Raw genomic sequence first — 13,720 nt, 5'->3', positions numbered from 1 at the left:
TCGGTATCGGAATTCCGATACAGCAAGTATCGGCCGATACCCGATACTTGCGGTATCGGAATGCTCAACACTAGCTTTGTCCTATGCTGTGTCTTGTGAGGTGTTCTCTGCTGTGTCCTGTGAATTGTTCTCTGCTGTGCTTTGTGTGGTATCCTGTATAGTTTATAAGAACAGAGACATAAACCTTACAAAGACAAGACCAGAAGAAGACAACAAGCATGTGTAATTCTCTGCAGACGTCCCTTGTCCATCTTATTATTTTCCAGTTCCTGTAATCCTTCTTTTAGGCTGAAGCATGACGTTCATAATTCTTATGTTGTAAGGGAACTAAAACAAGTCAGTGCAGCACAAAGAGGCATTCTGACGTACAGCCAAAGCTTCCGTCAGCAGATGTAGTTGTTACTCAGACAGGAAGACACCAAATTCTATATTATAAAAATGTCCTAACTTTTTTTTTTCAATTCCTCAACATTTTTAATGCTTGCTGTCAGTGAATGAGAGCACTGCTCTCAGCTACAATGTATCCAGTGCAGACAATTCTCTGTGAGCTAAACACATCATCATCAGCTGCTGCACAGATATCTGCTGGATTGTTACAATGTATCAGTCTGGGGTCCGGGATGTTTCGCTCACAGAGCATTGTCTGGACTGGATACAATGTATCGGCTGAGAGAAGGACTAGCGATGGACAGAGTTATGTACGGTATCTGAATGGAAACAAGTGATCTCATTCACTGCTGGCAAGCAGAGATCTTAAAAATGGTAAAGAACTGAAATATTAAATGTATTAGATAGAAGTGGATGTTCTGTCCCCACATGAGGCGAATGGAGGTGTAGTTGATTGGGGCTGGGAGAGATTCCTACCTTCCGTTTCCTCAATGCAGAGCAGACAGGACCATTGTTGCTGGTTTGCTGTTCATGCGTCCGGAGAGATGATACACACCAGATATTGTGAAGTCCAGACTTGTTTATTGGAAGTCTGGACATACAGCGTATGATTGGTAATGCAGTACTTCTCCAGAAATGCAGGTGTAACAGCCCAGGTAGTACAGCAAGATGCAGCAAGGTGAGCAATGAAGTGTGTGGTCAAAAAACTGATGCCTTTCACAGCCCGTACAGGCAAGTCTCTCCCAAGAGAAAATGAAACTAATAATGGCCACCAGCAGGAAGAGAAGCAGTGACCTTGACCAGGAAGTGGAAGGCATGTACTAGAAATAATTAGCTGCAGTCTGCTATACAGAAAAAGGACAGCAGGTGGCACCAAACCAAATGCAAAACTGAATACGAAGAAAGGTAACATTACACAATTATATAAGCATACAATAATAACCTTAGATGGAACAGCACACTCCCCATCTGAAATTCCAAAAGGGATTTCACTATATAGTTTTTTTGTTTTTCTTTAAAATGCAATAGCCTAGAAAAGAAACATGAATATGCATGCAATAATAACAACTTCAAAAACGAGGAAGATGACAGTCAGTTCCTGTGAGACAATCCAATGATTGATGCCCATTTTCGGATCGGAGAAGCCGCACTAGGCCAAACTGTCTCTGACCCAATGGTAATCCAATGGACGAAGTAGTAGGGCAGTGTTCTGTTCGTGATTCATCCTACCGGAACATACATGGTAGAGAGTGGTTTGTGGCAGACATGCCAGCCGTGACAGTCTTTGTCTCCACGTGAGTTGAGATAAGATCTTGCAATGTGGACTAACCTTGCTACAGTCTTAAGAAGTTTCATCCCATTGGAGAAGTATTTGAAGCGCTGGCAACCGAGGCTGGAGGTTGGTTTAGTGTTCGTCGCCAAAGCACTGACCTCGGAGCGGACTTCTGGAACGCCATCCAGATCCTTGATGCTGAAGACTTCCTGGACACATTCACTTCCCTTCTGTTCCAACAGAAACTTAGGACCTGAGCCAAGAAGAGTTAGCAAAGGACCTTATAGACATAGGTCTAGTGGCATGATCAGCTGGATTAAGTTCAGATGGGATATAGTGCCATTGTTCAGGCTTGGAAGACCTCCTTATTCTCTCGATGCGGTTACTGACGTACTCGTAGAAGCGCCTTGTTTGGTTGTAGATGTAACCTAAGACAACCTTACTGTCACTTTAGTATTGCATGTCATCGATGTTAGTGTCCAGCTCGTGCTGTATAAAGTTTCTGAGTTCTACTGCAAGCACGGTTGCACAGAGTTCAAGCCTGGGAAAAGTGTGGTCAGGCTTGGGAGCCAACTTAGCCTTGCCGAAGACGAACCCAACGTGATCTTGATTGTCGGGTCCCGTCACCTTCAGAAAGGCAACTGCAGCAATGGCCTCCGTGGATGCATCCGAGAACACATGGAGTTCCTTCCTAGTGCTAGCAACAAGTGACGTTCTGGAATAGCATCTTGGTATGGGGCTCTCATCCAAGGCACACAAACACTGCTTCCAGGTTTCCCATTTTGGTTCCTTCTCAGGAGGGAGTGGGGCATCCCAGTCCTTGACAGTTTCGAAAAGCTGTCTCAGAAGGGATTTACCTTGTATGGTAATTGGTGCTACAAATCCCAGTGGGTCGTATAAGCTATTATTCACCACTGACAGGACACCACGTTTAGTGAATGGTTTGTCTGCACAGTTTATTTGGAAACTGAAGGTGTCGACTGACAGGTTCCACCTCAAGCCTAAGCTTCTCTGCACAGGCGGACAGTCTGGTCCCAGGTCTATGTCCTTGAATCCTGGTGCCTGGTCAATTGAATCAAAGGCTCTCATGACAGCAGGCTGTTTGAAGCAATTTTGTGCAATCTAAGCTTAAGGTACTGTCACACTTAGCGATGTACCAGCGATCCCGACCAGCGATATGACGCTGTCAGGATCGCTGGTACATCGCTAAGTGGTCGCTAGTGAGCTGCCACACAGGCAGATCTCACTAGCGACATCGCTGGGGACGGGGATCGCTACTTACCTGTCACACTAGGCGATCCTGCGTCCTCCCGCCCGCGTCCACGCTCGTCGCTCGTCTCTCCACAGGAAGCACCGCAGGAAGCTGACGACGAGAAACAGTCCTGAACGTTCTCGCACGATCAGCGATAACCAGCGGGGGAGCCGTCGGTGGTAAGTATCAGACACAGCGATATCGCTAGCAATATCGCTATAACGTCACTAGTTATAGCGATATTGCTAGTGATATCTCAGTGTGACAGTACCTTTAGCTTGGTTCAGCATACCTTGGGTCCTCTTGAGTAGATCGATAGCCGCTTCTTCTGTGGGTAGAGATTTTAGTCCATCATCTACATAGAAGTCTTTCTCTACAAAGTCTCTGGCGTCTGTTCCATATTCAGTCTCTCCTTCTTGTGCGGTTCTCCGCAGGCCATAGCCACTGCTGGGGAAGGGCTGTTCCCGAATATGTGCACCCTCATGCGATACTCCACCATCTCTTTGCTGGGGTCATTGTCCTTGTACCACAGGAACCTGAGGAAATTCCTATGGTCCTCTCTGACTATGAAACAGTGGAACATCTGTTCAATGTCGGCGGTGATGGCAATGGGCTCTTTCCGGAACCTCATCAACACTCCTACTTGGTTGTTTGTAAGATTAGGACCCGTGAGGAGGACATCGTTGAGAGATACGCATTGATGTTTGGCGCTTGAATCAAAGACAACTCTAATTTGCTTAGGTTTCCATGGGTGATATACTCCGAATGAAGGTAGGTACCAGCACTCCTCGTTTTCCTTTAAGGGAGGCGCTGGCTCCGCATGGTTATTCCGGAATATCTTGTTCATGAAGGTGACAATGTGTTCTTTCATCTCCGGTTTGTTGCTAAGTGTGCGCTGGAGAAAGTTGAATCTGGACAAGGCTTGTTCACGATTGTTCGGGAGTCTTACTCTGGTAGCTCGGAAGGGTAGGGGAAAAACCCAGTGATTAGTCTTGTCCTTATGGAACTCATTGTCCATTATCCTGACAAATTCCTTGTCTTTCATTGATGGGGCTACTTTGTTGTCATCCTTAGTTGTATGAAACACCGATCTTACCAAGTCGTCTGCATAGGGAGAAGGAATGACATCAGGCAGCTGTACGGGATCTGGAGGCTTCTCTTTCACATCATAGTGATGAAGGCATGGTTTGCAGAAAGTAGTTCGTCCGTCTCGGCGTACATAGGTCTTAAAGGAATCGACTCTTGTTCGGTCCAAGCACACATTTCCTATGATTGCCCACCCCAATTCGAGTCTCTGTGCGTAGGGGGCATAATCGGGACCATTGCACTGTTGGCGGACCTTATGTATCCTTAAATTGTCTCTGCCAAGCAGATGTAGGATATCAGCATCTGAGTCCATAGGTGGGATAATGCTGACTAGGTGCCTTAGGTGTGGTTGGTGGAACGCTGCTTCTGGGGTAGGGATCTCATCCCTTTGGTCGGGTATTTGATCGCATTCGATTAGCGTAGGCAAGGGTACTTCTATGCCTCCGTTGACAGGAGAAGCAATGAAACCTTGTGCCCTCCTGCCGCTAGTCTCTATGCGTCCTGAGCAAGTGTTCAGAGTATAGGGCGTTGCTGGTCCCTTGATTCCAAAGGCTTCAAAGAACTTAGGTCCAGCTAGGGATTGATTGCTCTGATAATCAATGATGGTATACATTTTTACTGCCTTCTCTGGTTGCTCTTCTGGATAAACTCTGATTAGGCACATTTATCACTTTGGCTCTCCCCGCATACCTCTGAGCATGAGCAGGAGACGGCCATGGTAGACTTGGCGTTATTCTGTGGCTCCCCGCCATGGCTTGTAGCCAGACTAGAGGTAACTGCGACTGCTGGATCGCTGGTAGCTGAGGTTGGATGCAAAGCCGACGGGTGTTTGTCACTATGACACTCTTCACACTTTATGGCAGATTTACAGTCCTTGGCCATGTGTTCTAATGAGGCGCAGCACTTGAAACATACTCCAAGTTCGCTGAGGATTTTCTTGCGCTTCTGAATGGTTTTGGACCTGAAGCCTCTACATTTGTTCAATGAGTGTGGTTTTTTGTGAATGGGACACTCACGATTGAAAGACTTATCTCTCGATGGAATAGTGTACTGTTTATCGGCAGTTACTGCAGGTGGTGGCAGGTTAGTCTTTCTGACACTTATACTGCTCCTCAAGTCCTTGCGTCTATGTGTGACGCTTTCATACTTTGATGACGGTGTTGCTGGAGCTGTAGTGTTAGACTCCAGGAAGTCTAGGCTAGGGTCGTTCCTCAACTTGCAGAACTGATTGAACGGAGGAAAGGTGACATCATGTGATCTTTTGTACCTGGAAGCGCATACTGCCCACTTCTCTTGCAGACTATGTGGCAGCTTTGAGACGATTGGGTTCACCCCATGGGCAGTGTCCAGGTAGCATAATCCAGACAGACGAGGGTCTCCTTTTGCAAGAACCAGCTCCATAAGCAGATCACTTAAGTCCAGAAGCTTGTGGGCTTCCTTAAGGTTGATCCTTGGAATGTTCTGCAGTCTCTTGAATAGGGACTTTTCTATGGCCTCAGCGCTGCCATAGGTTCTTTCGAGTCTCAGCCAGGCAGCAGCGAGACCTGCTTCAGCTTGCCCCACGTAGACAGTCTGAAGACTCTTGATACGGTTCGTGGAGTCAGGACCCAACCATTTTACCATGAGGTCGAGCTCCTGTTCTGCAGATAGATTGAGGTCAGCAATGGTGGCCTTGAAGGTTGTTTTCCAGGCTGGTGCTGATTAGATCTTTGCTCACAATAAACCTGGCTAACTCTGTCATATCCGATCCTTCACTCCTTGTTACCATGTTAGCTTGTGTTGCCTCTCGGGGTATAAGCTGTGTGGCGTGGAAGGGTGAATTGTTCCCGGGTAGAATGATGTTGCTGCAGGGTTGAGCTGTGGTTTATCATCTGGAGATTTTGATGACTGCGGCTTGAACTGTGGAGATGGACTGGAGTGCATCTTGTGGTCGCCTTGTGATGATAGCTGCACCTGAGGGGACACATTATGGCGTTGGTCTTGGGTCTCTGCGGATGCTGTGGGTAACACTGGCACAGTAAGTTGGGCTGACTTGGACGTTTCCACATTGGTGGGTTGAAAGTCGCTGGAGAAGGTGTGTGCTGCAGATACATTACTGTTTCTGCATGTAATCGCTGGTACGGACGGCTGGGTCCTCTTCTTCCAGTGGTGGTAGGCAAATCGGGTGGAGGTTTTGATTCAATGCTTGCTTGAGTATTTTTACTTCAGCTAGCGTGATTTCTTCCTCCATTTCTGTTTGAAGAATCTTTGCCTGAGCCTCTGCTTCTGCTTTCTTGGTGTCTGCTTCTACTTTCTTGGCTTCTGCCTCTGCTTTCTTGTCTTCTCCCTCTGCTTTCTTGTCTTCTGCCTCTGCTTTCTTGTCTTCTGCCACTGCTTTCTTGGCTTCTGCCTCTGCTTTCTTGGCTTATGCCTCTGCTTCTACTTTCTTTTCCGTGTAGGAGCGTCTTAGTTTGGATCGCTCTGTAAATGCAGAGCGATCCAAACTAAGACGCTCCTACACGGAAAAGAAAGTAGAAGCAGAGGCAGAAGCCAAGAAAGCAGAGGCAGAAGCCAAGAAAGCAGAGGCAGAAGACAAGAAAGCATCGGCAGAAGACAAGAAAGCAGGCCTCTAGGATTCTGTCGCTGAGGGCTGAAGTTCTTGAGCAGGATGATTTGTATGACCGAGAAGAGTGTCGGGATGAGCCTGACCTGCGGGATCTTGATTCTTGCAGATGAGCAATACGGCGCTCCGCTTTATCTTTGGCATCTTGCACGGCGGCGTCCCTTTCTCTGTCTGTGGAATCTACTTTGCTTAACTCTGATGAGGCTTCATCAATATTGGAGTCTTTTAGGAAGGCGGCGTACCTTGCGGGCAGTCTCTTGTATCTTCCGTAGGCCGTGTCTAGCCGTTTTATAGTGTCCTGTAGACCCGCTGCATCCTTTTTTTGGCGCTGGATGCTTGACATGAGGGAGGTGACTCGTTCCCATAGGTCGTCCAGGTTGTCATTGAACTCATCCTTTGTACTGTGATAGTTTTCGACGACCTTTATGGTTGGTTTGACAGAGCATCTTGGTCGTGAGTCTTAGTCTGTTTCTGAATCTGACTCTGTTTCCCCCTCTTCATAATGGACAGTATCGGATAGTATTTGCTCTGTTTCAGCAGTGGGAGACTGTGCAGGGTCTTTTTTGGCCATTTTGATTGCACTGTCTCTAACTGAACTTTTGAATTGGGGGCTGGAAATCGCAGTGCAGCTTAGTTAAGACGTCCTGACGAGATCCCCAATGTGTTTTTAGAGAATTGTGGGGTTTTGCAGTCCGACAATATACAGACAGTCTCTATGCACAATGCGGTTTGGGGTGACGCTGCAGAGTTTTTTAGCAGAGCAGGGCTGCAGTATGTGAGCGGGCAGACGGGTTAGGATATAAGGGTGATTTTTTGCCAGGCTTCAAGGCAGTTTTTTGACTGTTCTGTCCCCACATGAGGCGAATGGAGGTGTAGTTGATTGGGCTGGGAGAGATTCCTACCTTCCGTTTCCTCAATGCAGAGCAGACAGGACCATTGCTGCTGGTTTGCTGTTCATGCGTCCGGAGAGATGATACACACCAGGTATTGTGAAGTCCAGACTTGTTTATTGGAGATCTGGACATGCAACGTATGATTGGTAATGCAGTACTTCTCCAGAAATGCAGATGTAACCCAGGTGGTACAGCAAGATGCAGCAAGGTGAGCAACGAAGTGTGCGGTCAAAAAACTGATGCCTTTCACAGCCCGTACAGGCAAGTCTCTCCCAAGAGAAAATGAAACTAATAATGGCCACCAGCAGGAAGAGAAGCAGTGACCTTGACCAGGAAGTGGAAGGCATGTACTAGAAATAATTAGCTGCAGTCTGCTATACAGAAAAAGGACAGCAGGTGGCAGCAGACCAAATGCAAAACTGAATACGAAGAAAGGTAACATAACACAATTATATAAGCATACAATAATAACCTTAGATGGAACAGCACAGTGGAAGTTGTATATAGGTGTTCAGTGGGGTCTCCTGGGTGCCCCTCTTGGGGTCTCCTGGCCGGGGTGCCCCTCTTGGGGTCTCATGGCCTGGGTGCCCTTCTCGGGCTCTCCTGGCCTGGGTGCCCCTCTCAGGGTCTCCTGGGTGCCCTTCTCGGGATCTCCTGGCCTGGGTGCCCCTCTCAGGGTCTCGTGAGTGCCCCTCTCGGGGTCTCCTGGCCTGGGTGCCCTTCTCGGCGTTTCCTGGCCTGGGTGCCTCTCTCAGGGTCTCCTGGGTGCCCCTCTCGGGGTCTCCTTGCCTGGGTGCCCTTCTCGGGGTCTCCTGGCCTGGGTGCCCTTCTTGGGGTCTCCTGGCCTGGGTGCCCCTCTCAGGGTCTCCTGGGTGCCCTTCTCGGGATCTCCTGGCCTGGGTGCCCCTCTCAGGGTCTCCTGGGTGCCCCTCTCGGGGTCTCCTGGCCTGGGTGCCCTTCTCGGGGTCTCCTGGCCTGGGTGCCCCTCTCAGGGTCTCCTGGATGCCCCTCTCGGGGTCTCCTGGCATCGTCCGCGCAGATCTGTTGCTGATTTCTCGATACTTTGTAGTCTTCTTTCTTGGCATTTCTTTCTTGAGTTAATCTTATCCGGTTCTGTGTCTTCCACGTGACGTCTCGTACATGAAACGCTCACCTGTTCTGACAACTGTCACTGCCACTTAGTCGCTAACTGGACAATGGATTTCCTCATCTACCATAAATGCACATCAAGCACATTGCCACAAAGGTTACCGTGGCCCCCGGGACTCATCCTGAACTCTTGTGTAATAGTGGTTGTTATTATATGTTACCATAAACTACAACCCCCATCATCATCATCGCCATCAAGTGCTTTTGGCGACACTTAGAGGAGGATTTATTAATTCTCAGATCCGACCTGTAAGTCGTATATTGTGCCACATATATCTACCGCTATAACAGACAAGACAGTGTTGCTGCCGCCTCCGGAGCCGTGCAATGTTACTCAGTTGGTGTGTGCACCATATTACGGTATTATACAGATGTATGAAACAAGTTGTATAGAAATAGGGCTGAGCTGCAGTACCTCACACAGCCTGTAGTCTGGGGTGGCGCTGTTTTTGCAAGAAAGCAGCAATCGTTTCCTAATCCTGGACAACCTCAGTGTGTGATATGAATGTTTTTCAGGCTAGTGGAGCCGCACTGCTTCGATATCAAGATATTACCCACAGAGTTCTGCGGCGCGCCCCCGCGGCTGGAGAACGGACACATTCAGGTACCACTTCCCGCTCAGTCTACCAGGACTGGGTATTCTCCAGTCTCGTCTCCTCCGTGTGTAGACATTTCTGACAAATATCTAAAAAAATAGAATATTTGATATTTGCTACAAGATTAGCAATGCTTATTGGTTGGTATATGGCAGGGATGGAGTTACCTGCAATACCAGATGTAACCTGATGATAGAAGTGGCACTATTTCTTCCTCTAATCCTGTGCATCTTTACTACGTGTCTGTTTTCCTGTGCAGGATGATGAGGGGAGCCACCACGTGGGTAAACGTATAATCTACACCTGCGACATCGGCTACACCCTGGTGGGAGATCCGATCGCTGAGTGTAACGTGGACCTCCAGTGGCGAATCAATGCCATGCAATGCCGACGTGAGTGCGGATATTAGTCTGGGCATCTACGCTTGTGCCATGTATGAGCTTTACTTTCTGGTTCTCCAGTAGCGAGTGGTGACAGGTGATGGCAGCCGTGGTGGTCGGCACCACACTCTCCTGTCACTCCCCTTACTGCAGTGCATGGTGGGAGTCAGTGCCCAGAACATGTGAGGTCACAGAGACCCCTGAGATCCCCCCACACTGATCCATTGTATCTTCTCAGGGATCATGTGCTCCACTCCTGAACTTGCAAGAAACATTAACGCTGCTCCAGAGAAAGAATCGTATGAAATTGGGGACAAGTTAAGGTTGTCTTGTCCTCCCGGCCTGGAACTGGAGGGTCCGGATGTCGTTCAGTGCACGTCCAGCCTATTGTGGAATCCCAGTGTGAAAAGCATCCAGTGTACAAAGAAAGGTAAGAACGCCGATCACTACACTGCCTCCACCCCGCGCCAGTTACCGCACTGCCTCCGCCCCGCGCCAGTCACCGCACTGCCTCCACCCCGCGCCAGTCACCGCACTGCCTCCGCCCCGCGCCAGTCACCGCACTGCCTCCGCCCCGCGCCAGTCACCGCACTGCCTCCGCCCCGCGCCAGTCACCGCACTGCCTCCGCCCCGCGCCAGTCACCGCACTGCCTCCGCCCCGCGCCAGTCACTGCACTGCCTCCCCCTACACCAGTCACCACACTGCCTCCACCCCGCGCCAGTCACCGCACTGCCTCCGCCCCACGCCAGTCACCAGGCCAAAACCATCTGTGCCTCCTTGATGCCACTAGTCCAAGGTGAGTCTCCTGCCTGGTGGATGTTTCCATCCTTGGATTGGACCATTTAGTGAAGTCCTATTCACCTTTGTGTCTTCCTGGTGACCCCCTCCACCTACATCTAATCCTTCCAAATTCACAGTACAACAGACGTGGCCTCTATACTTTACATTATTTGGATTTCTCTTCTATTTCAGAAGCTGTAGTCACCCCTAAAGTCGATGCTTCCAAATGTAAACCCTGGGAAAAGCTTGTGGAGGCTGAATGCACCTGTAAGATGCCATCTGAATGCGGGTAAGACGCGGACTCATCACATATGACCCCCTCTAAGACACAGCACAGGGGAAGCAGAAATCCCTGCAGTCCTGATGAGGGATCACAAAATGTGGTTACATGAAGATACAGCGAAAATCTGTGGCAGCGACCATCAGTCTTAGTTGACTTGTTCTGATGACCACTTGGACCTCAGTATACACATGTTGGGGTGAAAGTGAGATGGTGACCTGAATTTCCAGGCTCCCCAGGATTTACTCGTGGTCAGAAGTGCTGGACCCCAATCTCCATATTGTCCTTGTGGACGGACACCACAGACTTGGGCAGAGTCAGATCCAGAAGAAACACCTGTCTGTCTTGTAGACGTGATCTTCTCGGTACATTTCAGTTTCCGGTCTGATATGTTTTTTCACGTATTTACAGATCTTCTCTGGATATTTGCGCCATTGATGGAAGAACGAGCAAAAACACGGCACTAACAGTCTGCAAAATGTTCGCCCTCCAATGTCTGGGGAGGAAATACACCCTGACCGCAGACTCCGACTGCAAATTCTCCAAGAAAGCAGAGCGCTCCTGTGACTCGTGCCACTTGTGGGAGACCTGCTCAGGTAGAGTACCGCCATCATTCCTGCACACTGGTCTCACTGGATGTCTGACACAAGGAGCCGGCGGTGGGCTGGACATTCCCAATCATGGCTGACTATGACCCCATGACGTGACAACGAGAAGATGTAAGATGAATGAATGAGATGACGATCTGTGACCCGGGGGAGAATCGGAATAGACCTTGTCCTCTTCAGAGCCATATACTCTGTATCATTAGCGCAGAGGCTCCCACATCCCACCAGCCCCTGTCCAGTAATGTTGTAGGATCAGAGGCTGCAGAATACGGACATCGGACACTTCTCTACAGAAAATGTGCAAACAAAGGTTATAATGTGGGATAAATGGCAACTTGTAGGGTATGAGAGGAGGACAGGGCATATCCGTCCAGGAGATAGCCTCACAATACACAGATTCCAGCCAAAGCTCTAATAAAAGCTAAAACAAAGATATCACTTGGTGATCACACTTAGGAGGTTTCGCAAAACACCTTGTCTTCATCAGGGGTATTGAAGAAGCATGAATTCCCCATAACTGTAGGCTTTAAGGACACTAATTTCTGGGGGACCATGGTGGGGAGCAGCAAGGACAGGCTGCATATGACCACAATCTGGAAATAAAGTTAAGGGGACAGTGCTCCAAACAAGAGCGGACCGGAGAAGACCAATTATGACATCCTCATTATGTAGCAGCAGCATGAAAGGGTGTACAAGTCCTAACATCTGGGGGTTTCTGCTTTTAGATATAAATGAAAAGTTCTACAACTTTTTGATCTACTTGTATGTTTCAATATCTCTACTTGTTGTCCATTTAGACTTGTGTTCTTGAAAACAAGAGAGGGGTCTCCTTCACTGACAGCAAGAACAAAATGTGCAAATTGTGATAAATTGGAACATAAAAGTCTTGAAAGTTATAGAACGTTTTATTTAGAGACTAAACTATAAAACCAGAAATCCCGTGTAATGCCGCCATGTTGTTTCACTTGTGGTAGATGAAATGTCGGTTGTCGCGCTATGTCACTGTCTTTGTAGGGTCGCCCCGTAGTCTGCGGTCGGCTGTAATTGTCTCCCTCTTTGTCTAGATACATCACACACTTGTGTCTGCAGAGGAGCCGCGACCTGTGACGCCGACGGCATCAGCATTTGTGTCCTAGTGAACGGCGAGAAGAAAACTCTGAGCGAATGTGACGCCGGGATCCTGAAATGCCAAGGGGAGGAGGTGTCGGTTGTCAGCACAAGTCCCTGCCAAGTCTAAAGGAATCAGCTGCAGTCGCCGCGCCTCGCCGGGAAATGTCAGCAATCCTCATTCTGTGTCTTCATCTTCTATACCAGCTTCAAAATAAATGTGTTTATGCTGAAGTTTTCTCATCTTCCCTCCAGATCATCTCATACCCAGGCAGGAGGTGCATGGACGTCAGCCGAGATCAGTCCTACATGTAACGATGGTGTCCGTATTGTGTACACAGGAGGAGCCATGCCGCCGTCTACTCCGCCACACTACATAATAAGCCAAAAAGTCCTAACGAGCCATCAAAGCTGACATGCGGCGGACGCTGCGTCTTCCTCCAGGCACGTGCTCACATCCAGGTCCCCTGCCTTATTTACCATTGGGGCTTTTCCTCTTTAACGCCCCACACTTTTGTGAAAGTGACTATACCGAGACGTGCCTCACTAAATATCCACAGGATTCCCACGAATCCCTGACACTCCTCTATCGTTTGTAATTGATAAAGGCCAAATGTGGCCGAAACGTTTTGCCTTGACTACATTAAAAAGTCAAAAAATTCATCTTTAAGTTGAGTGCCTAGTTTATTTTTATTACTAACGAGCCATCAGAGCCCACGACTCTCCGCTCCGCACCCCCGAGGAAGAATTTGTATCAGATACGAAGCAGTAGATTTCAGGGAAGAAAAAATAAATGTTGGGGGGTGGGGAGAAGTCAAGACCTCCGGAGGTTTCTAAGATTAGCAGAGCTCAGCCCCCAAGAACAGTTCAGCAACCCACCCAAAGCTGCAGGAGAACCCGAGCTCTATTTATATGCCGGGAGAGCGGACAAAAATATCACTGAAAAAAAAAAGTGCAACTTCACCTTTTGTTTTAGCTTTTTTTATTTACCATGTTCACTATATAGTAAAACTGACCAGGTAATATGATTCCCCAGGTCAGTACGAGTGCGCAGATACCAAACATCTATAGTTTCGGAAACATTTTTTTCTTGTGTCCCCATTTTTTTATATCATTTTGGGGTAGATATGATGTTTTGATTGCCTTTTTTTTACATTTTATTGCAATATTCTAGTGGCCAAAAACCCATAATTCTGGTGATTTACTTTTTCTTCCTTGTTATGCCGTCTACCGATCATATTTTAATATATTGGACATTTCTGAATGCAGCGATATCAAATATGTGTATTTTTTTCCGTTGTTTTGTTTTTAATGAGGTCCTTTTAT

The 13,720-nt window shown here is 48.2% G+C and overlaps 1 protein-coding gene across 1 annotated transcript in view; it reads left to right on the top strand.

Moving 5' to 3' along the window:
- C7 (complement C7) overlaps positions 1 to 13,064 on the top strand; it is a 63,148-nt gene extending 50,084 nt beyond the window's left edge. The window contains exons 13-19 of the mRNA XM_073562667.1: positions 9,159 to 9,246; positions 9,498 to 9,630; positions 9,857 to 10,048; positions 10,592 to 10,688; positions 11,091 to 11,275; positions 12,352 to 12,561; positions 12,650 to 13,064. Coding sequence (XP_073418768.1) covers positions 9,159 to 9,246; positions 9,498 to 9,630; positions 9,857 to 10,048; positions 10,592 to 10,688; positions 11,091 to 11,275; positions 12,352 to 12,524 — 868 coding nt within the window. The 3' untranslated portion in view covers positions 12,525 to 12,561; positions 12,650 to 13,064. The remainder of the gene's footprint in view (positions 1 to 9,158; positions 9,247 to 9,497; positions 9,631 to 9,856; positions 10,049 to 10,591; positions 10,689 to 11,090; positions 11,276 to 12,351; positions 12,562 to 12,649) is intronic.
- Positions 13,065 to 13,720: the final 656 nt, after the last annotated feature.

Source organism: Dendrobates tinctorius, unplaced genomic scaffold, assembly GCF_039654945.1.
Source record: "Dendrobates tinctorius isolate UK_male_01 unplaced genomic scaffold, ASM3965494v1 ptg000362l, whole genome shotgun sequence".
NCBI lineage: Eukaryota > Metazoa > Chordata > Amphibia > Anura > Dendrobatidae > Dendrobates > Dendrobates tinctorius.
This window is presented reverse-complemented; position numbering and strand designations above follow the sequence as displayed.